The 25,738-nt window shown below is 34.8% G+C and overlaps 1 protein-coding gene and 1 pseudogene across 1 annotated transcript in view; one reads left to right on the forward strand and one right to left on the reverse strand.

The window, feature by feature from the left end:
• The window catches only part of LOC149205190 (importin subunit alpha-1b-like), a 92,436-nt gene extending 86,201 nt beyond the window's left edge, over positions 1-6,235 (forward strand). The window contains exons 2-5 of the mRNA XM_089397338.1: positions 5,350-5,408; positions 5,619-5,750; positions 5,853-5,979; positions 6,073-6,235. Coding sequence (XP_089253464.1) covers positions 5,350-5,408; positions 5,619-5,750; positions 5,853-5,979; positions 6,073-6,235 — 481 coding nt within the window. The remainder of the gene's footprint in view (positions 1-5,349; positions 5,409-5,618; positions 5,751-5,852; positions 5,980-6,072) is intronic.
• Positions 6,236-9,526: 3,291 nt separating this feature from the next.
• Positions 9,527-17,745, reverse strand: LOC149205192 (protein CDC73 homolog; annotated as a pseudogene).
• Between the last annotated feature and the right edge of the window lie 7,993 nt (positions 17,746-25,738).

Raw genomic sequence — 25,738 nt, forward strand, 5'->3', positions numbered from 1 at the left:
ACATACAACACTACAATTAAAATTTTACCATCCTTTTCTTTGATGTAGACGGTGGGTTCTCCCTCACATTTTTCAAATCCATTTTCCAGTAGATATGAATCTATCTTACTGTACCACGCTCTTGGCGCTTGCTTCAGCCCATAAAGAGCTTTCTTCAATCTGCACACTTTGTGCTCTTGGCCTTTCTTCTCATAGCCTGGAGGTTGTTCAATGTAAACCTCTTCCATTAACACTCCATTCAGGAATGTTGACTTCACATCCATTTGGTAAACTTTCCACTTGTTTTGTGCTGCTATAGACAGCACTGCTCTCACGGTTTCCATTCTTGTAACCGGTGCGAAAGTCTCCTTATAGTCTCTCCCATACTGCTGCTTGTATCCCTTGACAACAAGCCTTGCCTTGTGTCTTTCTATTTTGCCTTCAGCATTACTCTTGGTCTTGTAGACCCATTTAACTCCAATGACTTCTTTACCTTTTGGTAGTTCAACCAAATCCCATGTCTTGTTTCTTTCTATGGAATTAATCTCCTCATCCATAGCTTCTATCCATTTCCTATCTTTAATAGCATCTTCGAAATGAATAGGGTCATCAACATGACAATACAAAGCAAACAAGGAATTCATACCTTCATCATATATGTCACTTAAATTCTGAATTTCTTACCTCTTTCATTTGGTGTGCAAGTGCTTGAAGATGCACTTGAATTTCCTCCTTGTGGTGTGCTTGGAGAAGCACTTTCATTTCTCCTCAAGGGTGTCTCTTGTTGTCCTTGTGTTGGCATTACTGTTTGGGGATGTGTTTCAGCCATCTCCTCATCATCTTCATCATGAGACAAACAATTTTTAACATTCACTGTTTTCTCTATGCTTCCATCCCAAGCTTCCTCCTCAATGAACTGAACATCTTTGCTCACAAAAAACTTCTTGGTAGATGGGATATATAACCTGTAAGCTTTGGATTTCTCACTGTATCCAATGAAAATTCATTTCTCCCCTTTGCTATCCAACTTCTTCCTTAGCTGATTTGGAAAGTGTGCATAAGCCACACATCCAAAAACTTTCATGTGGGTGACTCCTTGCTTTCTCCCACTCCATGCTTCTTCTGGCACTTTGTTCATCACTACTTTTGTTGGACACCTATTCAAAATGTATACAGCACAATGTACAACTTCAGCCCAATAATCATTTGGCAAATGCTTTGCCTTCAACATGCTCCTTGCCATATCCATGATGGTCCTATTCTTCCTTTCAGCAACTCCATTTTGCTGTGGGGTGTACCTAGCTGTGAATTGCTTATGAATTCCATTTTCTCTACAAAATTGTAGGAATTCCTTGGAGATATGCTCACCTCCTCTATCAGTTCTTAGAACTTTGATATGCAACCCACTTTGGTTTTCCACAAGTGCTTTGAAATTTCGAATTTTTTCAAACACTTCACTTTTGTTCTTCAGGAAATAGACCCAAGTTTTTCTGGTGAAATCATCAATGAATGTTAGAAAATATTGGCTGCCTGCTAATGATGGGGTTTGCATCGGTCCACATAAATCCGAGTGAACAATTTCTAAGGGTGCTTTTGCCCTTATGATTTTCCCTGATGGAAAACTTTCTCTGTGTTGTTTCCCCAATATGCAACCTTCACAAAGGCTATCCGGTTTCTCTATCAACAATAATCCTCTTACCATTCCTTTTCTACTCAACAAGTTAAGACCTCCAAAGTTGAGATGTCCAAATCTCAAGTGCCACAACCAATTTTCATCTTTTGGTATGCTTTGGAAAGCCTCTTGGGTAACTGCTGCAATTACTTCTTTGTTTTTCAAATCTGCCCTTATTCTAAGAGGGAACATCCTGTTCCTTGTCATCTTCAATTCAGCAATGCATCATTTGCTGGGTGCTTTATCCATGATGGTGCATACATCATTCACAAAGAAAACATTGTACCCCTTTTGAACAAGCTGTCCAATACTTAAGAGGTTACATCTCATTCCAGGAACATAGTAGACATCTGCTATGGTTTTCTTTTCACCTTTCTTTGTAAATATTTTTACTTCTCCTTTTCCCATAACATAAATTTTACTATCAGTCCCAAGTGTGACTTGTGACTTCACACTCTGATCTAAAGCAGAAAACAGGGCTATGTTTCCTGTCATATGGTTGCTGCAACCAGAGTCTAGAAGCCATATATCTTCACTGTTTGTTTCAGCCATATTACAAGCTAACAACACATTATCTTGGCTGATATTTTCTCTAGTGATATTTGCAATAGATCTATTATTCATATCATGCTGCTTCTTCCTACATTCATTGGCATAATGCCCATATCTTTTACAGTAATAACATTGGACATTGGATTTTTCATACCTTTGTCCTTGAGCATGATGTTGTCCACTTTGTTGGCTACTGCTTTGGCCTTGGTTCTGATTTGGATTGCTGCCCCTTCCTTGAGCATTTGCTGGACTGTTCCTTCCACCTCTGTTTTGGATTCTGCCTCTTCCTCTCTTGCTTCCTCTGCCTTGACCTCTTCCTCTTCCAAAGGACATCTAGGTCTTGAAGGCTTGCTCTAGAGATGAGTTTTCATTTCTACTCAACCTCTGCTCATGTGTTATCAGTGATGCATGAAGTTCATCAACTGAGAAGTTTGAGAGATCCTTTGTCTCTTCTATGGTGGTGACAATCACATCAAACTTTGAGGGTAGGACCCTCAATATTTTCTCCACAATCCTCCTTTCTTCAAGAGTCTCTCCATGAGTCCTTATTTGTGTGACCAGACCAATCACATGTGTGAAGAATGAGTCAATATTGTCTGACTCCTTCATGCACAGATTCTCAAAATCTTTCCTCAGCAATTGTAGTTTTGTTGTCTTCACTTTCTCCATGCCTTGATAGGCTGTCTTGAGAGTTTGCCATGCTTCTTTGGATGTCTTGGCTGCTGCTATCCTTGGAAACACACTCTCATGCACTGACTGATACAAAAATATGAGGGATTTTGAATCCTTCTTCCTATTACTCTTTAATAGATCTTTCCCTACCTGAGTTAACCTATTAAACTCATTTTCATCTGCTAGTTCTTCAAAACCATCCTCAATTAATTCCCATAAATCTTGTGAGGCAAACAGGGATCTCATGGTTATTGCCCAATATTCATAGTTTTTCCCATTAAACTGTGGGAGCTGGGTATTAAACATAACCATGCAAGTGCTTGTGTTGGCCATTCCTTGCATTCTCAGCTATGCTTCAAATATTTGATTGTGTATTTAAAAACACTGTCTGTTTCTTCAGCAGTAACACAAAAAAAACTTTGAGAAATACCTTGGATTCTTTTGCTTGAGACTTCACTCTTCTGGAGAAGTTGTTGCAGCAAAAACTCCTTCCTTTAGCTTCTTTGACACCTTCAAAGAGCTTGAATCTACTCTGATACCATGTCAGAAATTTCTGGTAATTTCAAACACAAATTAACTGAACACTGAGACAATGCTCTGTTTTTCTTCCACAGGATCTTTAACACAGGGAAGAAAATAAAATTTCTGATCAAAGCAGAGTTTCTCAACCAAAATAAACTTGTATTGATTCATAAACTGCCTGATACAAATTTCTTCCTCTTATCAGAGGGATTCACCATGAACTTTCACAAAAGGAATTACTCTGCCTCTTTTACAAATAATTTTACACTGCTGTGTAAAATTCTCATTCACTGCTATGTGAAAAACTTTTACATTCACTGCTGTAAAATAAAAATTCTTACATAGGTTTACTGCTGTAAAAAAAACTTTCACATTCACTCCTACGTGAAATTTTTCATTACATTCAAGCTGCTAGGTTTTCACATTGCATATTCAAATAAAAAAAAATTACATTACTCTTTTTCACTGCTGTGTATTTTTACATTGCTGAGTAAAAATCCCCCATTTGTTTTGTGCTGCTGCACATTACATTTCCCTTTTCAAAATTATCCCCTGTTTTTCTTCTTCACTACCACGAGCCCTTTCTCTTTTCATCCCATGTGCGATACTAAAAAGTCAACACACAACAAAATATAACACATAGATTTCATATGTGTTAACAAAAAAAAATATAATATTACATGCTGTAAGAAAACTTAAAGTCTTTACCTACGACTATGACAGATTCATTAAATGCATTAATGTTAAAACCGGCGGTCAAACCAAAAAAGTTCAGGCAGGTTGAAAATGATCCTGGTCCGTTGATTTAATCGGACGTATATCGCTTGCCTAAGTTGCACGAACCAAACGAAGTTTACCGGTCGGGAGATTGGTGGTTTTAGAATCGTATAGTGGAAGTGTGTCGTTTGGTTGGGGTGATTGGAGGCCCTCTGACAAATACAGCTTTTGCGTGAAGGCGGTGCGAGATGAGACAGGCGGTTTTGCTGGAACAACGCTGCAATAAATGCGTGCAGGTGAAATTATAGTTTCAATAGTGCAGGAGTAATTAATGATCTCCACAAAAAATTGGCAGAGCTGCAAGCGCATTTGGATTCCACCCAGGAACGACTTGCTAACATTAGTATGCAACATGCTAATGTTAAGCCTGGTTACAAACTACCATGAAACTTTGGTGCCACAATTTTACGATTCATTACTGTAGGAGAGTGAAGACATTTGCATAATCCAGAATGAATAAGATGACGGCATTGATCGCTTACATTAGTATGCAACATGCTAATGTTAAGCCTGGTTACAAACTACCATGAAACTTTGGTGCCACAATTTTACGATTCGTTACTGTAGGAGAGAAGACATTTGCACAATCCAGAATGAATAAGATGATGGCATTGATCGTATACAGCTATAGGAGACACTCTGGCAATAAACACAAGAAATATTATGATTTTTTTCTTTGTTCCTTCTTTAATTATAACCTTGTTATAAGTATGTAAAAGCTATATCTCTTCCATTCAATACAGTTATGTTTCCACTACAGTCAGTCGCAGTTCCACATTGTAACATTGATTCTATCCGACACGGTTATGTTTCCACTACAGTCAGCTGCAGTTCCACATTGTAACACTGATTCTATTCGACGCAGACATTTGCCCAAAGTTGGTGGAACTTTTATCATGAGTACCATAATCATTAGTGATTTAATTTTTATATAAAGTTTTAGTAGTTAAATAGTTAAAGGTTTGTTTTTATTCAAACGAGGAATCTCATACGGTGTTGGTGTCTGATTTGATATTAGCATTGCAACAATAATAATAATGATTACTATTAGTAGATTTTTTTTGGGTTCCAAACAACAGAAGTGTTGATTGTAACCTTACTATATTCTTATTGTTATTAAAAAAATTATTTCCATTTGCTCCTAAATGAATGAAAATGAATTGTTTGTTTTTCAGGCATCATTCATCATTTGTTGTTATTCCAACTTTAGAAACAGTGGGTAATATTGTCACTGGTGATGATGTGCAAACTCACGTCTTACTCCACACATTCTTCATTCTACTTCTAAACAATTTACATAATACATTTATTTGTTATATTGTATATATTGACATCTGATTTAATAGTCGATACAAGAATCCACCATGCAGAGAGTCTGCAAGTTCAAACACAGGTGAAATTACTTTAGTGTTTATCTTTTTATTGTACATTTTTTCATGTGCAGGTTGTTATTGTAAATCACGCACTTCCTTGCATTTTGCACCTTTTAACAACCAAAGAGACAAGGAAAACCATAGTGAAAGAAGAGTGCTGGATAATCTCCAAGATTACTGCTGGGACGAAAGAGAAAATTCAGGTGGGAATCACTGAGTGTTTATATTGTTACTTGCTACCGGTGTCATATTTTGTAAGACGTAACTTCAGCTTTCTGATTTAATATACTCCATTTTCATTGCAGGCTGTGATCAATGCCCAAATATTACCCCCACTTTTATCCTGCTAGCAAATGCAGAATTCAGTATAAAGAAAGAGACAGCATGGGCAGTTTCAAATGCAACGTCCAGTGGAAGTGATGACCAGATAAAGTATGAAGCTTTCCTTTCTTTACATTCTTGATTTTATACATTCATTTTTTTGATGATGTTAGGTTGATGACATGATTTCTTCTTCTTTTATAGATACCTTGTTAATCAAGGTTGCACACAACCACTTTGTGATCTTCTACAGTGCTCCAATACGAGGACTATAACCGTCTGCCTTGAAGGTCTAGAAAACTATTTGAGACTTGGCGAGGCTGAAAAAAATGCAAGCATCACAGATATTAATGTATATGTGGGCTGAAAAAATGCAGGGATCACATATATTAATGTATATGTGGGCCTAATTGAAGATGTTGATGGCTTGGATAAGATTGAGGGCTTACTGTCTTATCAAAACACACAGGTCTATGAAACAACACTTATGATCCTTGAGAATTATTTTGCCGAGGAAGATGAGTATGTATTTCCAACATCTTGAGACTGCTTTGCTTTTGGTTCTTCTTACAATAAGCAGCCAAGATATCCACCTAGTGGTTTTAATTTCATGTAGAAAGAGGGCTAATCCCCTTGTATATTGTATTTAATATGTGTATATCAAAATAAACTTTAGTGCCACAATTTTACGATTCGTCACTGCAGGAGAGTGAAGACACTTACACAATCTAGAATGAATTATATGATGGCATTGATCCTATGCAGCTATGGGAGACACTCTGGCCATAAACACAAGAAATATTATGATGTTTTTCTCTGTTCCTTCTTTAATTTTATCCTTGTTATAAGTATGTCAAGTATGTAAAAGTGCTATCTCTTCCATTCAATATGGCTAGGTCTCCACTACAATCAACTGCAGTTACATATTATAACTCTTATTCTATCTGAGTTTTTGTGCCAGAAGTTTTACCAGAATTAAATTTATCTAAATATATATTGCAAGACATGAATACATTGCATATGCACTCTGAACATTACAGGAATGCATTTTAAGTATAAAGCACAACACTACAACACTACGAACAAGAAAAGCCATAAAAACCATCAAAGTTAAGGTTTAGGAGGAAGAGCAGGTACATTCAAACCTACTTCCGACTAATAAGATTTCAATACATTTAACAGAAACCTTTTAAAAAAACAAGTCAAATACAGTTCCGTGGCAAGGTTTGAACTCACCAGAAGCAATGTTGGTAGAAACATGGAGCGCTGTGCCGCGGGCTCTGTAGGATATAGAGCAGAAAGAGCCTCCATGTAACCGTATCAATCTTCATTGCACAATTGTTGGGGAGTTATTAAACAGTGTGGAGTATCAATCTTCCTCGTGCAATTGTTGGGGAGTTAGTAACTGCGTGGAGGTATCCATCTTCGCTGTATAGTTGTTGGGAGTTACTAACTATTTTTAGCTACTAGCAATTGTCCCAAAAGGTACAAAGATAAGCCGATAGGATTATTAAATTGGAATTGTTGAATTTTTCTACAAGAGATGTTGGTTCAAGCCTAAAGGATGAGCAATTTGGGATGGCTAAAGGCTTTCTAATTGTTTTTTATTATAGTAATATTTGATAATTCATTGGTTTTACTTTCAAAAGCTTGAAGGAATTTGAAGAGCATGTATAGAATTTCTTTGTGGGATTTGATCCAAAAATCATTGATTTGTAAATACATACTCAATGAAATGTTAATTGGTTGAAACCCTACACAAATGTTTGATATAAGCAAATAAGCTGGAAATTGCTCCAGAAAATTATTTGGTCATCACTGGAAGCATGCATAAGATTTGACATACTCTATTAGATTCTCTACCATGCATTAGAATGATATCGCATACCTTCAAAAACATCATTGTTGATTAAAATTCTCGTCCTTGAATTTAATGTAACTCACTGCCTGTCCCCAACGTTCCCACCATGGTAAATACCCATCATAATTGAGGATTCAGGGTGATTATTCACATATTTATCCAAGAAAACTTTTTCTGGCCAATTAAAAATAGTTGGTAAGTATATCTCTCTTTTGAACTCTGGCACTTCCATGGATTTCAATACATTCATTAATTTATATTGAGGAATTATCCTCTTCTCCAAGCTTAATAAAGGCAGAACCAGATACTTCACCAAATCATCCAATGAAAGACCCGCAAATTTAACCATAAAATCTACATTACACTTCAATTTTTCCACAGAATGGGACAATAGTTGTGGCTGCCGATGAACTAATCCAGACATTTGTTTTTCTGAGAAACCTAAACATATCAAACTCTGCAATTTTCATTCTAATGTTTCTTTCCCTAGTCCCGAAATCGCACATATGGTGGCACTAAACGATTTTGATCCCTTCATAAACCCGAGATTCTCGGCCTGTTTAAAGAGTTCCATAATTTTTTCCACTACAACCCTCAGTAGACGGGGTCACCTCGCCACTAACTATGATAATGTTTCATCATCAAAGCCTGATCTTAGAAGATGTGAAGCTCTCGATTTAAGCTTATCTTCGCTGAGATTAAGTATTCTTGCACACACACTTCACAACAAAATGAATTTATCAAAAAGAATTATTACAGAAAAAAATGCAATCTTTTATAGCTTCTTTAAGGATCCCCACACTATCAATGCTACATCATGCTTATGCTAATCTTAATTAAGTGATAACACGATAGGAAGTTCACATAATTTGTGCATTATTTAGCAGACTAACTCTGTAAATCAAGTAGTAAAAGATGTCTACGGTGAGAACATTTATGCTTGTCAGATGGAACCTGACACACCCTACAAAAGCAAAGGAATTTGGACAAGACGTAGTCAGGAACTTTTGAATAGCATTTTTCGGAAAATATTTGATACAAGCCCAAGCAATCAAGTATGGGATAACCCTCGAAAACAGGGCATATAAAGATTTCAGCCAACATAACCATCTTATCAGAAACTCTAAATTTATAGCGAGTTCGTATGTAAAGTTTTTAGCCAAAAGAACCATCTTACCAAAAAATTCTCAATTTACAGCGAATTCGCATGTAAAAGTTTCAGTCAACAGAGCCATCTTACCAAAAACTTTCTCATAATTTATAGTGATGAAGCCTCTAACTCGCCTATGACAATTGTTTCAGGACTTCAGTGCATAGAACTTCAAATTTTACATCATTCTAAACAACATTATGAGGTAATTAAGCCCTTAAAAACCTTTACCTGACATTTACATGCGCCAAATGTAGGCCCCACCTAACAAGGGCCTTTTAGTGGATACAATTCAACAAGTATGTTGTACAGAGAAAATTCCAAATAGTGTTTGATACTATACCGCATTTTGCTGCCAGAAAAAAGGTATATTTCTACCTTTACGTAGTGGTGTAAAGAGCGTTCAGTTGCATATGACCATTCCAATCTGCTTTGAGCTGAGCAGCGCAAGAGTATCTGTGAATTGGAATTTGTAACATTATAATAATGGGATAGAAAACTACCTAATCCATGTGATTCAACAGTGAGAATCTATGGCTGCAAAAAATATTGTGGCAGCTCAAGGATCTCCTATTAAAGGCATTTTAATATATATGGAAAATACATTCATAAAGGCAGCCTCTAGACAATACTATGAACACTGGTATTTAGAATGTTGATTTGGACCTCCTAGCCCGCATGTATGCATCCAACTTCTCCCAAATCTCTATTGCTGCAGCATTATCTTGATGCTGCTTATGTTTGCTAATCTGCAGGTAAATTACACGAGCTAAACAATAAGCAGACAAAATTAATGGCAAAATAAATGAGTGTACATGATACAATAAGCTCTAATAGACTGAAATTTGTCCCATCATCTGGAACAAGACAAATCCATAAGAAGCGTGTTATAGAAGCAGAGCTTGGAAACTTGACAATACTCGAAACAGTAACAGAAAAGTCTAAATCTCATACCGAAACTATCTTCACATTCCACTACCTCGCAGATTTAGTAGACTCAACACTGTCATCTTCAAAGTGAATGTAAAACCCCAGGACTGTAAACATCAACACAATATATTAGATATTGACATACCATCCGCATGACATTACAATTGAAAAGAAGATCCGATAAATCTTGATCACCTTACCTCCTGCAACAAAGCATTAAGTTTGAGAATTCAACCCATGGTGTTTGTGGGGTCGGATGGATGCATGAAAATTAAATAGGAAAAGGAAAACTTACTTTTATTGAATATCTCTGCATGGTCCATATCACTGAATCTAAATATCTCTCATATTTCTCCCTTTCCTCCATATCACTGAATCTAAATATCTCTTATATTTCTCCCTTTCCTCATATCACTATATCTAAATATGTCTCCCTTTCTTCATCCCATCTTTGGAATGTCTCCCTTTCTTTTATAAATGCCTATGTCTTCCTACCTTCTACGAATGTCTCAAAAATTTGAACTTATTGAATAAAAAAGAATTATTACAGAACAAAATGCAATCTTTTACAGCTTCTAAAAGAATCCCCACACTATCAATGCTACAACATGCTTATGCTAATCTTAATTAAGTGATAACACGATAGGAAGTTCACATAGTTTGTGCATTATATAGCAGACTAAACTCTGTAAAATCAAGTAGTAAAAGATGTCTTCGGTGAGAATATTTATGCTTGTTAGATGGAACCTGGCACACCCTACAAAAGCAAAAGGAATTTGGACAAGACGTAGTTAGGCATTTTTGAATAGCATTTTTCGGAAAATATTGGATACAAGCCCAAGAAATCAAGTATGGGATAACCCTGGAAAATAGGGCATATAAGATTTCAACCAACATAACCATCTTATTAGAAACTCTAAATTTATAGTGAGTTCGTATGTAAATTTTTCAGCCAACAGAACCATCTTACCAAAAAACTCTCAATTTATAGCGAACTCGCATGTAAAAGTTTCAGCCAATAGAACCATCTGACCAAAAACTTTCTCACAATTTATAGTGAGATAGAGACTTAACCATCTTACCAAAAACTCTCAATTTATAGCGATGAAGCCTCTAACTCGCCTACGAAAATTGTTTCAGGACTTCAGTGCATAGAACTTCAAATTTTACATCATTCTAAACAACATTGTGAGGTAAGTAAGCCCTTAAAAACCTTTACCTGACATTTACATGCGCCAAATGTAGGCCCCACCTAACAAGGGCCTTTTAGTGGATAAAATTCAACAAGTAGGATGTTCAGAGCAAATTCCAAACAATGTCTGATACTATACCGCATTTTGCTGCCAGGAAAAAAAAGGTATGTTCTACCTTTACGTAGTGGTGTAAACAACCTTCAGTTGCATATGACCATTCCAATCTGCTTTGAGCTGAGCAACTCAAGAGTATTTGTGAATTGGAATTTGCAACATTATAACAATGGGATAGAAAACTACCTAATCCATTTGCTTCAACAGTGAGAATCTCTGGCTACAACAAATATTGTGGTAGCTCAAGGATCTCCCATTAAAGGCATTTTAATATATATGATAGATACATTCATAAAGGCAACCTCTAAACAATACTATGAACACTGGTATTTAGAATGTTGAGTTGGACCTCCTAGCCCACATGTATGCATCCAGCTTCTCCGAAATCTCTATTGTTGCAGCTTTATCTTGATGCCACTTATGTTTGCTAATTTGTAGGTAAATTACATGAGCTAAAAAATAAGCAGACAAAATTAATGGCAAAATAAATGAGCATACATGATACAATAAACTCTAATAGATTGAAATTTATTCCATCATCTGGAACAAGACAAATCCATAAGCAGTGTGTTATAGAAGCAGAGCTCGGAAACTTGACAATACTCGAAACAATAACAGAAAAGTCTAAATCTCATACCGAAACTATCTTCACATTCCACTGCCTCGCAGATTTAGTAGACTCCACACTGTCATCTTCAAAGTGAATGTAAAACCCCAAGACTGTAAACATCAACACCATCTATTAGATATTGACATACCATCTGCATGACATTACAATTGAAAAGAAAATCCGATAAATCTTGATCACCTTACCTCCTGCAACAAAGCATTAAGTTTGAGAATTCAACCCATGGTGTTTGTGGGGTCGGATGGACGCAGGAAAATTAAATAGGAAAAGGAAAACTTACCTTTATTGAATATCTCTGCATGGTCCATATAACTGAATCTAAATATCTCTCATATTTCTCCCTTTCCTCCATATCACTGAATCTAAATATCTATTATATTTCTCCCTTTCCTCATATCACTAAATCTAAATATGTCTCCCTTTCTTCATCCCATCTCTGGAATGTCTCCCTTTCTTTTATAAATGCCTATGTCTTCCTTCCTTCTACGAATGTCTCAAAAATTTGAACTTATTGAATAAAAAAGAATTATTACAGAACAAAATGCAATCTTTTACATCTTCTAAAAGAATCCCCACACTATCAATGCTACAACATGCTTATGCTAATCTTAATTAAGTGATAACACGATAGGAAGTTCACATAATTTGTGCATTATATAGCAGACTAAACTTTGTGAAATAAAGTAGTAAAAGATTTCTTCGTTGAGAATATTTATGCTTGTCAGATGGAACTTGACACACCCTACAAAAGAAAAAGGAATTTGGACAAGATGTAGTCAGGCACTTTTGAATAGCATTTTTTGGAAAATACTGGATACAAGCCCAAGCAATCAAGTATGGGATAACCCTGGAAAATAGGGCATATAAATATTTTAGCCAACATAACCATCTTATTAGAAACTCTAAATTTATAGTGAGTTTGTATTTAAATTTTTCAGCCAACAAAACCATCTTACCAAAAAAATCTCAATTTATAGCGGATTTGCATGTAAAAGTTTTAGCCAACAGAGCCATCTTACCAAAAACTTTCTCACAATCTATAGCGAGATAGAGACTTAACCATCTTACCAAAAACTCTCAATTTATAGTGACGAAGCCTCTAACTCGCCTATGACAATTGTTTCAGGACTTCAATGCATAGAACTTCAAATTTTACATCATTCTAAACAACATTATGAGGTAAGTAAGCCATTAAAAACCTTTACTTGACATTTACAGGCGCCAAATGTCGGCCCCACCTAACAAGGGCCTTTTAGTGGGTATAATTCAACAAGCAGGATGTACAGAGCAAATTCTGAACAATGTCTGATACTATATCGCATTTTGCTGCCAGGAAAAAAAGGTATATTCTACCTTTACGTAGTGGTGTAAATAGCCTTCATTTGCATATGACCATTCCAATCTGCTTTGAGCTGAGCAGCTCAAGAGTATCTGGGAATTGGAATTTGCAACATTATAATAATGGGATAGAAAACTACCTAATCCATGTGCTTCAACAGTGAGAATCTCTGGTTACAACAAATATTGTGGCAGCTCACGGATCTCCCATTAAAGGCATTTTAATATATAAGGCAAATACATTCATAAAGGCAGCGTCTAGACAATACTATGAACACTGGTATTTAGAATGTTGAGTTGGACCTCCTAGCCTGCATGCATGTATGCATCCAACTTCTCCCAAATCTCTATTGCTGCAGCTTTATCTTGATGCCATTTACGTTTTCTAATCTGCAGGTAAATTACATGAGCTAAACAATAAGTAGACAAAATTAATGACAAAATAAATGAGTGTACATGATACAATAAGCTCTAATAGACTGAAATTTATCCCGTCATCTGGAACAAGACAAATCCATAAGCAGCGTGTTATAGAAGTAGAGCTCGGAAACTTGACAATACTCGAAACAGTAACAGAAAAGTCTAAATCTCATACCGAAACTATCTTCACATTCCACTGCCTCACAGATTTAGCAGACTCCACACTGTCATCTTCAAAGCGAATGTAAAACCACAGGATTGTAAACATCAACACCATCTATTAGATATTGACATACCATCTGCATGACATTACAATTGAAAAGAAAATCTGATAAATCTTGATCTCCTTACCTCCTGCAACAAAGCATTAAGTTTGAGAATTCAACCCATGGTGTTTGTGGGGTAGGATGGACGCAAGAAAATTAAATAAGAGAAGGAAAACTTAATTTTATTGAATATCTTTGCATGGTCCTTGAAAGGCCAATCCTTGAACTGCCATTCCTTCCCAAGCACGAACACTGCAATGACACGACTCCAATCATTGGGCAACAATGCGGATGGTTTATCCCTCACCTCGAACGTAAACCCTGTCCTGTCATGGCCACTCTTCCACTGGATAGTAATACACTCTGGCTTTTTGAGCATCTCCTTCACCTTGGCATCAGGGGTATGGTAAACCCCATCCTCCAAAAATTCCTTCACATTGTACATATTCAAGAGGGTCTGGAAGGCACTGGGAACAAGAATATAGGCACATGCTCACCAACACTACTGTTGTTACATTTAATGCCAGCATTAAACGCTGAGGATAGCCTCAGATTTCCCTTCAACCCATCGTTCTGCTTAGTGTATTTTCCCCCAATATCAATCCCAAGATCCTTCTCAAACCCTTTTTCTTCAAAAGGTCTCTTAATGCCTTTATTGGGTGTCTATAAATTTTCCTTTTCTGGCACTTTTCTTTCTTCGTCCTTCTTATTTTCCATCGCAATAACGTGTTGAAAATTCTTATTCCCTGCACTCCAGAAGGGCTTCTCTGTCCTTCAAGGGTTTCTCCAAAACCCTAATCAGCTCAATCCAATCGATCCCAACGTGGTTATCCTTGTTAATCTGGTTTTTTGGAGACCCCTTTCCATCTATCTCTTCCCTGTGCGTTTTGTTGAACAATCCAGGATCCTCGGGGCAGTATTCCTCGATGGCAGGTTTCAGAACGGGCTGTATGGAATCGGTGGAGTTGATTTTTCCTTGCAGATAGTCCAATAGCGGTTTACGGTCGGGTAAGGAGACGATATGGAACCTGTGAATGCAGGCTTGCTGCACTGAATATGGATGTGGATTTGAATATGGAGTCCGAGCATTGTGCCATAAATTCCACTGACTCTCCTAGAAGCATAGGAAGGCCTATCAGCCTAATTAATCTGACAATAGAAGATGGTTCTATCATCTAACATAGATAATCAAGGGTCCATAATCGCACACGGCCTAATTAATCTGACGGTAGAAGATGGTTCTATCGTCTAACATAGATAATCAAGGGTCCATAATCGCACACGGTAGCAGCTGGGGGTGTTGATTTCAGAGGGAACGCCTTACGGCGTAATTAATTAATAACCCTTGCATGTTCTTTTTCTTTACGCTGCATACATTACAAACAAAATAGTATGCAAAAAAAATACTTTCTAGTAGAGGTTATTATAAAAATAGCCCAAAACGGTCTTTTTTTTTTCTTTACACTGCATATATTACAAACAAAATACTTTGAAAATACTTTCTAGCGGAGGTTATTATAATAATAGCCCAAAACAATCTTTTTTTTTCTTTACGTTGCAAAAATACTTTCTAGCAGAGGTTACTATAAAAATAACCCAAAAACTGTTTGTAGCGGAGGTCAATAGCGGATGTGGAGGTTAATAGCGAACGTTTCTTTGACAACATGTTTAGATTGCTGTCTAGATCACTAAAGTGCACTGGTGTTTTTTTATCAATACATGCACTGGAGCTACATATAACATGGTGCACCATAGATTTTTTTTTGAAAAATACAAAATATCGGTGCGCTAAATACCCTAACGCACAAGTGCTTGAATATTCTCTAGCACCAAACTCCTTCATATAGTAAAACATATCGATACTATTTGAAAATGATGTCCCAGTGAGGTAAACGTATAACAATGCCCAGGGGCATCATATAAAGCTTACTGATTTACAGTTTCTAATTTCTAAAACAATATTGGTGCTATTGTAAAACCATAACACCGGTGCGTTACAAGTAACATAAAGCTTTGACGCATCTTGATAAAGCACTACAATAATTTTAAATTTAAAAAAAAATGGTGCTTTTGTATATAACCCACCCTGGTGCGCTTTGAGACAGGAACCAGAGGAGGGTTAAACAAGAAAAACCCTCTCCGCCAAAATTTTCATTTTTACCATCTAAAACACGAAATAGCTTTGAAGCACCGGTGCCACTCTTACCACATGCAAATGCCCTAATTTCAGTGCTTCTCTTGCTCACCACCTTTTAGTAATGTGCTCATTGTTTGAGTTTCCAATTTTTTCAAACAGTGTGAAAATTTGTTTTTCTCCATTACGTGTCCACAATGCCTTCTCGACGACCAAATGTCCAAGTAATCTCTATGTTTCTTTGTAATTTAAGATTTTAGCGGATTAGAATTGAAAATTAATTTCAATTCATCATTGTTGTTTCAAAAACAAAAATTTTGACGCATAATGCACTCGATTTGTTCGGCTCGCACCGACAATGGTGTATGAACATAACACATCACCGTTGTGGTGGTGCGTTTTGTAAATATAAACGTACTGGGAAAGATGCGACATGAGAAATGGTGCACAAGTATGCCACACCACTATGAAAAGTTAAATTTCTGAAACACTCGCGGTGAACCATACTTATGTGTGCACCATTACTGGTGTGATTATAGTTGAAAGTGCACTGACACTAGTGCATTATTATGTTTTGAGCACACCGGTAAATATTTTTTTTTAGGTTGAAACTTATGTTTCCATAGTTATAAATACATATTTCATTTAATTAAAAAATATATATTTTATGAATCAGGCTAGTTTATTTTATATGCCAATCATGTAGCAGAGACGTCAGTGGAGGGAGCAACAACAGGAGCAAGAGTAGCATGCAAACCCATATAATATAGTCCGACCATGGCAGGATAGAGAGAGGGAGAGGGATTTATACCCTTTCCCTATTACTGCACCGACCCGAGTGATCTTGAGGAATGTAGGCCTCCTTAAGTACTATGTGGAGGGTACATCCCTAAAGGCGCACTTTGTCCTATTCCCACATCTGATCAACTGATGGAATGTTCAGTGTCAAGCTTTCTGTGTTGGTCCTGAGTTGTAGTATAGGCTCTCTAATGAGGACATTTATTTTATCACTAGCCTATCCAGGAGGGGAGGATTTTCCCTAGTTCCATGATGTCCCCCATGGTGTTGCAGTTAAGAGTCAACTTGCATACACTTTGAGATATGTTGGGCCTCATGCAGTCCATCCATTAGAGTTTCAAGTCCATGGTGGATAGCTACATATTTCTTCTTTTTCTATAAAGGAGGCTAGGTGCATCTCATTATTAGTCAACACCATTTCACATTCTTGTGGTGATGGAAAACACATTATTTTCCCTCTTTTGTATTATGTTGGTTCTTTGATTTAGTTGCCACGTTGCAGCAGATGGTCTCCCATTTTTTGAGGTAGTTTTGCACGACTTTAGACAAATGTCATGCATTGTCAAGACATGGGAGGGAGACATTCCAGTTTGCTTCTGAAATTTTTTTATTTATTTTTTGAGAGGTTTCCGAAGACGAGGCCTACATTTACTCGTTGCCCTCCTAGGTCGATCATTGAGGCTAAGATGCATATATAGGGGCATATGAAGCCCAAGAGGGGCATTCTCGAGTTTCCAGCGAGGATTTCGGATGAGGCGCCAGTGTGGATGAGCACGCGTTTGACATGTTAGGGTATCTGTATGCGGGGATTGATTGGAGCAGGTGTTCCAACATCTTCTTTAGAACGAATGAGCCTCCGCATGATAGAGATAATACTAATGTTTTCTTTAAATTAATCTACTTTCATTTTCTTCTTTTAATGAATTAGAATAATATTCATTCTAGAACATTCTTTAACGTGTTTTATTAAATTATTTAATGAAAATTTCTAATTATTTTTCTGTACTATATATTTTGTAGACATTGACACATTCGATGCAGACATGGCTCCTCCCCCACCAGGATGTCGGAGGAGATGAGAAGATGAGTGAGGCCCAAGAGGGTGAGGGTGAGGCACATCCTTAGGGGGGCATGGGCATTCGGGGTTGGAGGCCTGCTATGCGATGTCAGATGGACTACTATGATAGATTGGTCAGAGTTGTGATTCGACTAGGAGTTTGCCCTGCAAGGTCTCAAGATATCAGTGCAAATCTGATGTTACTAGATCTCTATAGGACAAATCCGTGGGATTTGATGTCTCTTATGTGGCATGCCATCATAGCTAGTAGGGAACTTGCAAGGATGAGGGCTACAGGTCATCATGCAATAACACATCCATCAGATGATAAGGGTGATCATGTTGATGATGAGAGCGATAATGATGATCAAGATGATGAGGGTGATGATCATGATCGTGATGATAAGGATGGTGATGATGATGCTTCTAGTGGTCATGCCACCCCATCGAATCCTGGATGCCAAGGTGTGGGTGACCCTTCTGGTAGTATAACTGCTTGTCCTTCACCTGATGATGTCAATATTCCAGAGCTAGATGATGTGCCATATGTTTCTCCTGATAGAGTAGACCGACCACTTCTCTTGTAGACCAATCACGTCCTTCTACTATAGACCAGGCTACATGAACTACCATGTCTATTGTATCAACTATTTGATTGCACTAATTTTACTTCATGATGTAGTTATTTGACTTCTTTGTATATATATATATATATATATATATATATATATATATATATTGCATTTTTTCATGTTTATGTAATTAATTTATCTCTTGGTGTTGATGCGTATATTGTTAGTTGATGTTAGATATGTTCATTTAATGTGCTTGCAGAGAGATGTGTATGTGATAACATTTATTTGACATGAGATTTCTATTAATTTGAGGATGTGTGTGGTGATGGTGTTAGATTACAATCTTTGTGTTTTGTTAGATGTGATCACGATGATGATGGTAAGTTAGATTATTAGATTTGTGTGCTAGCTAATGATGTTTATATGTGCTACTAACAGTGTATATAATTAGATGATGGTAGTGAATTCAAATGCGTATCTTAAATTATGTTTATGTTTATTAGATGATTATCGTCATGATGTCTATTTTTATGAAATAATGTTTATTATACATTATGTATTGGTGAATTTATATCAAACTTTTATATATGAAATTACATGTAAAATGACTTACTTTAAAAAAATGCAAATATATTTTTATAAATTACAAAGTTTGGTATGGTTGAAACTATGATTGAAAAATTACAATAAATATTTTTGTATTGCTTAAATAGTTCATTGATATTCAATCTAACTTAATTAATAAAATATTTCAATACTCACAACGATAAAATAATTTATTTTGTTCTTAAAAAGACAAAAATGTGTAATTCATTCAATTTTTAATATAAAATATTATTAATAATAAATTGTTCAAAAATACAATTGAATTAATTCAATATTGGTTTATAAAATTCAATCTATTGTTAAATTTAAAAAAATTAAGTCATATTACAACGTGCAGCCTAGATCCATCTTAACTCTGGATCTACCAAGCATCGAGAGAGATCAAATATCTTGAGATGCAAACATATTTTTGAGTGAAAAGATATTTGATCCCTCTAGGTGCTTGGCGGATCTAGGAATTTTATATATCAATATATATGTAGTTGACATTGAAATATTTTATTTATAATTCATGTTCTCCATATTAAAATGTTAAAACATGCCCCCTCATATTTTTTCCTGTATGTATACATTTAATTATTTTTATTATTAATATTTTCTAAATTAATATTACATATCAAATCCATATTAAACATTGAAAATTTTACAAATATCCCTCATACATTGAATTAGAAAGCAACTATTAATGGAATAAGAAATCTCTCAATCTTTTTCACTAAGTGAAAATATAAGAAATTTTTTAATTTAAATTACTTTATTTTTCTCTATATAAAGTCTCAATAAAATTATGTTATTTAATATGGACATTGAAATATTTTAGTTATGGTTGTTAGTAAAATACCTTTTTTGTTTTAAATATCACATGTAAATGGAACTTAGAATGAATTATACATAATGTCATATTAATAATACTATTTCTTGTCATGTGAGAAAATTACATTTTTTCCTTGTAAACAGTAAATTATATTTTCTTACTCATTTTATTTCTTCCTCATAATAAAACCATTTTTTTTAATACTTTGAGTTACATTATATCTCTATATAAAGTTATATAAGATTAAGGTGTAAATTGAAGTATTGTAATTATGGTTGACATTAATTTTTTTTCTTATTATTATTTTTAATTTGTTAATTTTAATTATTATTTTACTATTTTTAAATGTAACTTTATGTGACAACATCCATCCCATACTAAGCTATAGAGTGCCTCGCAGTGCAATCAATTTAGATTTAATACAACTTCAAAGATTGTACTTTTATAAAATTTATTTCATTACTAAAGTTATGATATTTTCAAGAAATTTAAATTTAATCTTTATAGCAACTCATACCAGTTTAAATTAAAAATTTCTCTCTCTAAAGATGAGGATAAAGAAATGTAAAATAAGGCCTGTGATCAAGTTACTTGTAGTTGGGGTTTTGCTCTATTGGAAGCTCTCCCTTAAAGAGACAAGTGAAATTTTTTCTAGTAATAACGACATAGCATTTTGATGCTATTTTGGTTCTTTATTTGCTATTGTACTGGTTTAAAATTAAATAATACAATTTAAATTATCACGAGATATTCTTTAAAATTCATGTTTTCCTTATTTCTCCTAGCGAATATTACATCATGTTCACAATGATAAAGACATGTCTAATTTAAATAATTTAGTTACAAATACATAAATAATAGATATTTATTTTACATAATCTAAACAAGAAAAAAAAATGCATCAACAAGTCTATTTGAAACTCAAACAAATGCCTCTTAATCACCATAAAAAATGCAGTGCACTTGGTATGTTCTAATCACATTAGTGCTATCATATTTACCCAACACACTACCTAAATAATATTTAAAAATATAGCTATATATCAGTGCATTAGATAGCGTGAACATTTCGTTCTGGTGTGAAAAATGTTATACGTGCGTACCGGTGCATAAGTATGACACACTGCCATGAAAATTTAAATTTGTGAACCAACCACGGTGCTTCATAGGTAAGTCTACACCGTCCACGATGCAATTGTGTTTGATAGCGCACCAAATCCAATGCATGCTTGTGTTTTTGGAGCATCGATGATATATATATATATATATATATATATATATATATATATATATATATATATATATATATATATATATATATATATATATATATATATATATATATTAAATTGAAAGTTATGTTTCCATACTAATAAATACATTTTTCATTTAATAAAAAAAATGTATTTTATGTATGAGGCTAATGTTTTTTATATGTCAATCATGTAGCAGAGATGTCAGTAGAGGGAGAAACAACAATTGGAAATACTTAGTGAAATAATGATAACAAAAACATACACCAATAATATAAATGATGAAATAACACAAGTACATATAACTCTCCATTGTCATCACCTTGGTTATCTTCGCCGACGCTTGCTATGATAACACTATTGCTCTCAAAAACACGTTTTAATCTAGGGTCTTGTTTTAATACAAACCACCAATCCCTACCTAACACATCTGGTTAAAAAAACAGCTACTTTTAGTGTTTTGGGAAAATATAAGGCTCCTTAAATTCATGCCACATCTTTCTAGAGTTGATATTTATTAGCCCACTATAGCGATCTTCCTTTACAATATTTTGATCAAAAGTGTCCCACCACTTGCACTTAAAACTAACACATTTGAATGAAGAGAAGTCCACTTGAATGATCTCTTGTATCTTTCAAATGTAACCTAATGCAAATATTATGTTTATCCGTTATACATGCATAGCCAAAGTGTATAACAGATAAAAAGAATATCTCCAATAATGGGTTCAATATTATTTTTTAGATTGTTTGTAACTAATAAGGATTTACCTACATATGTAGTAATTGGTACTATTAATCTACCTTTCTCATATTCTATAGATAATTACACATTTTTCTTGGTTTATGGTTTTATTCAAGTCATGAATATCTTATTGAATATGAAATCAATAGTGAAAAGATAATGAAAAAAAAGAGGGAGAGGGAGAGGGAAAGGTGAAGGGATGAGAGAAGATAAGACTTCTAGTGCAGATTTTGATGCCCCTATGTAAATTTTGACATGAGCATACTATGAATAAATATATTTATTTGTTCATCTCCATTACAGATCAATGGAAAAAGGATTTAATGCCAATAGAAGCTCCATGCTAAGAAAGTTCTGTGCTCGCTGGCACTACTAGAACCTATCATTTCCATTTCAAGTTGATTCATCTTTTCATATCTACATTGATAAAAACTAAGTTGATTGATAAGTGAAAAATTATTATATTAATATCTACTTCAATTTACCTCAAAGGAGACAAGAAAAATACCATTTTGTACAACAATAACCTCATTTTTATTAATCCCTAAGATTCCTAAAGTCTTGGATAAGTTCCCTATATATATATAGTTCTGATTATCTAAGTGGATTTCCCTATTCTTGATTGGCTTCTTTAATTGGTCATTAAATGGTTGTTCATGCATTATTACTAGTGCTCGAGTGTGATCCTTTTCTTATTTTCTATGCAATTCAATCCTTCATGAATATTCATTGGGATCAAGATGATCTTGATGGAGCTCTTATTCACCAATTTCATTTCATCCTCATCTAAACGACAATACATCTTAGATCCTATCCACATCCATTTTATTGAAACTATTGTATGTATATGGGAATCGTTCACGACACCATTAAGGGATAACAAATTTCCTACCAAGAGCCCTCCATGTTTACAGAAAAGAAGCCATGGCTTAGGGCATGTACATTAGACCAAATTTCCATGATTGTTGACCTATGTGCATTATTATAAAAGCCTAAATTTAGTCATTACTTGGGACCATTCATTTCATTCCTTGACACTACCACCAAAACTAACAAAGGCAAGAGACTACACTCAAAAGTTAATATACATAGAAATAATGGAAAGCTCTAACATATAACCTTGAGGAGTGTTGTATTTGTTTCTTTAAGGTGGTTTATTGGTTCAAAACTATGCCAAGAAACCAACTCAACCACTTTAGGTCCAATATGGCCCTTGAATCAAAGGGGTCTCCCTCAAGAGTTACGAGGATTTAATGTTGTTCACTGTCACTAAAAAGTAACATATGAAGCACAGTGGCCAGGTGTAGGGGTTGTTGTATAGGGTGGTTCCTTATGTTTTCAAATCCCTGCTTAACAAATAAATCCCTCTCTTGCAGAGGCTTGATCAAAGTGCCAACATTCAACAGGGAAGAATAAGATATATTGAAAGATGAGGATGGAATATCTAAAGAATATATTAGGCATCATAATCATTCATACTAAACACTTAGGATAGCTAATAAGAACAAAAATTGTGAAGAGACACTCAAGAGCTAAGCAAAATACATATAGGACTTTTTTTTAGATAACGACAATCTTGTGATGCCGAGGGATCAACAGAGACATGTTATCAACTTGATCTACTCAGTAAAGAACATAACTTCATGGTGGGATGTCAAGGAGTTTGACATTGAACCCATCCTTTACCATATATGTACACAACCCTAGATGTATGTAGATATTCATAGGTAAGAACTCAAATAGCAAAAAATCTGTTAGAGGCTAAAGCCAAAAGCCCTTGATTTAAAACTATGTAATATTCATATTTACAAAAATCTCATGGTTTTGGCATCAAAATCCAACCCTTTTATAATCAAAATTAACAAATATATAGAGAAATGAAATCTTGAATTTGTTATAAGCTTCCAAGAATAAAATCCTAATAATTAATCTAAGAATAAATATAATCTCTAATTAGTTGCAAGAGATCTAGAATTGTTCCCTAATCTTCTGCCATTTGTTCACTAAATGCCTTTAAATTTAAGATGATATTTATTTTGATGATCATAGCCATTTCTTTTCCAACTGATCTTTAACTGACCAAAATTTGCTTGAAAATAGTAAACGCAAATCTCCATCTGTCGCCTATCCCTTGAAAATTTCAAATGTGGGTTTTCTGTTGCTAATGTGGATCTGGTGAACTTGATATGCTAAAGTGTTGCCAACTATCAAGATTTGAACACTAGTTTTCTTCCAAAGAATACTCTGCATCTTATCTTTGACTGTTATTTTTACTTATTAGGATCTGGATGAGTCAATTCTAATTCTAAAAATAACAATGCATATCTTGTTCCTTGGCAATACAATAATCCTATAATTCCGATGTAGGCATTCTTATTCCATACCTTTAGCATGATTTTAAAATTAACTAGTTTGCCACTGATATAGACACCCATTTTGAGTTTTGAAAGTTATGAAGGTTTGATAACCATAATCACCACCATCTGCTCTTTCAAGAGAAAAATACTTTCCTGTTGCTGACCACACGCAGAAAACAGATTGTTGCTTTAGAACACTTTCTTTTATAATGCATCCAAACTTGTAAGCATCATCGCTTTTGAAGGAGAAACATTCATATCAAGTTTCTCAAGATATGAAAAATATTCAATTGTAGAATTTGTTCTTACACCTTTACTAGGCACAAGACTCTCCTTATTAGAACCAAAAACCAAGATTGTAGGAAAGCCTTGAACACTAGACTTGTTCAATAGATTGTTCTTTGAATCCAAATTGGCTTGTCCCATATTCACAATATATTTTGTCTATTCGCTGCAAACCATTCCTAGCCTATTCTGATTACCCTTCAACATAGAGAAAACTTTTAATAATATGACATATAACTTCACTTGGATCATAGTTTTTCTCGAGCATTCTGTGGAAGATATCTTCATGATGCTCTATTTTATAATTTTCACATAGACAAATAATTAAATTATTAAGGATGTTCAATCGACCAAGTGACTTTCTCCAACATTCCCTTCAATATTCTCATTACATTATCAACTTTCTTTTACTGCTAAGACAATGCACAAAAATATTAAAAGTTAACGATATTGGGATTATAACCATTGTCCAATAAACATTGGGCAATGTCTTTGACCCTTTTAGGATTGTCTAGTTCATTGTACAGACCATTGACAATTGTAATATAAATAATAGAATTAGAACTATGACCAAGTCCCTTTTTGTTTGAAAAATCTTACTATCTCCTCCATGTTTCCCTTTCTGTTGAAATAATTTTGTTAGGGATTTTAGAGTAATGGGTTTGATGGAGTGACCTTTATTTTATATCCATAAAGAAATTATCAAATAACACAAGGGAATGGAATAGGTTCTGCATTCTCATTGACGATATAATGATATAATATCCAAGAATTCATGTCAAATCATTCTTAATCAAGACACAAGCTTTATTTTATGTTGTCATTGATGAAGTGCCAATACAGTCACTTTTCACATTAGGGCCTTCATTTTTGTAAACATCTGATTTTCAGCAAGTAGTTTTCAACTGCTTCCAATAGACCTATGGTTTCAACTACATTTTTGTTTTTGAGATGCCTCTTTAGTAGTCCATGATGGAGACCAGATACTATCATTATTATATCTTCCAATTTTGCATGCATGATCATGATTGCCATAATTCTTAGTTATCTGAAATATTGATGCCTCTATGACACAATCCACATCTTGCATTCCTCTTGGACCTTCATTTGCACTTTTACAAGGGAGGTCATAAAAAAAACAGGTGCAGAAACTCTTTGTAGCACAAACGAGTTCTTTAAGGATTGAATTTCAACTTCCTTAGCTTCAAGCACTTCTAAAGCACTTCGAAGTTGTTCTTCCTTTCATTGCGGTCCCTTAAGAGATCCAACTTTTCCTAGTCCTTTAATTGCATCTAGGATTAAAATTTCTTTTCAAAACAACAACAAAGTAACATTTTAACTTACCA

Source organism: Pinus tabuliformis, chromosome 1_2, assembly GCF_031772625.1.
Source record: "Pinus tabuliformis cultivar Carrire ecotype Pingquan chromosome 1_2, CPIR1, whole genome shotgun sequence".
NCBI classification, from domain to species: Eukaryota; Viridiplantae; Streptophyta; class Pinopsida; order Pinales; family Pinaceae; genus Pinus; species Pinus tabuliformis.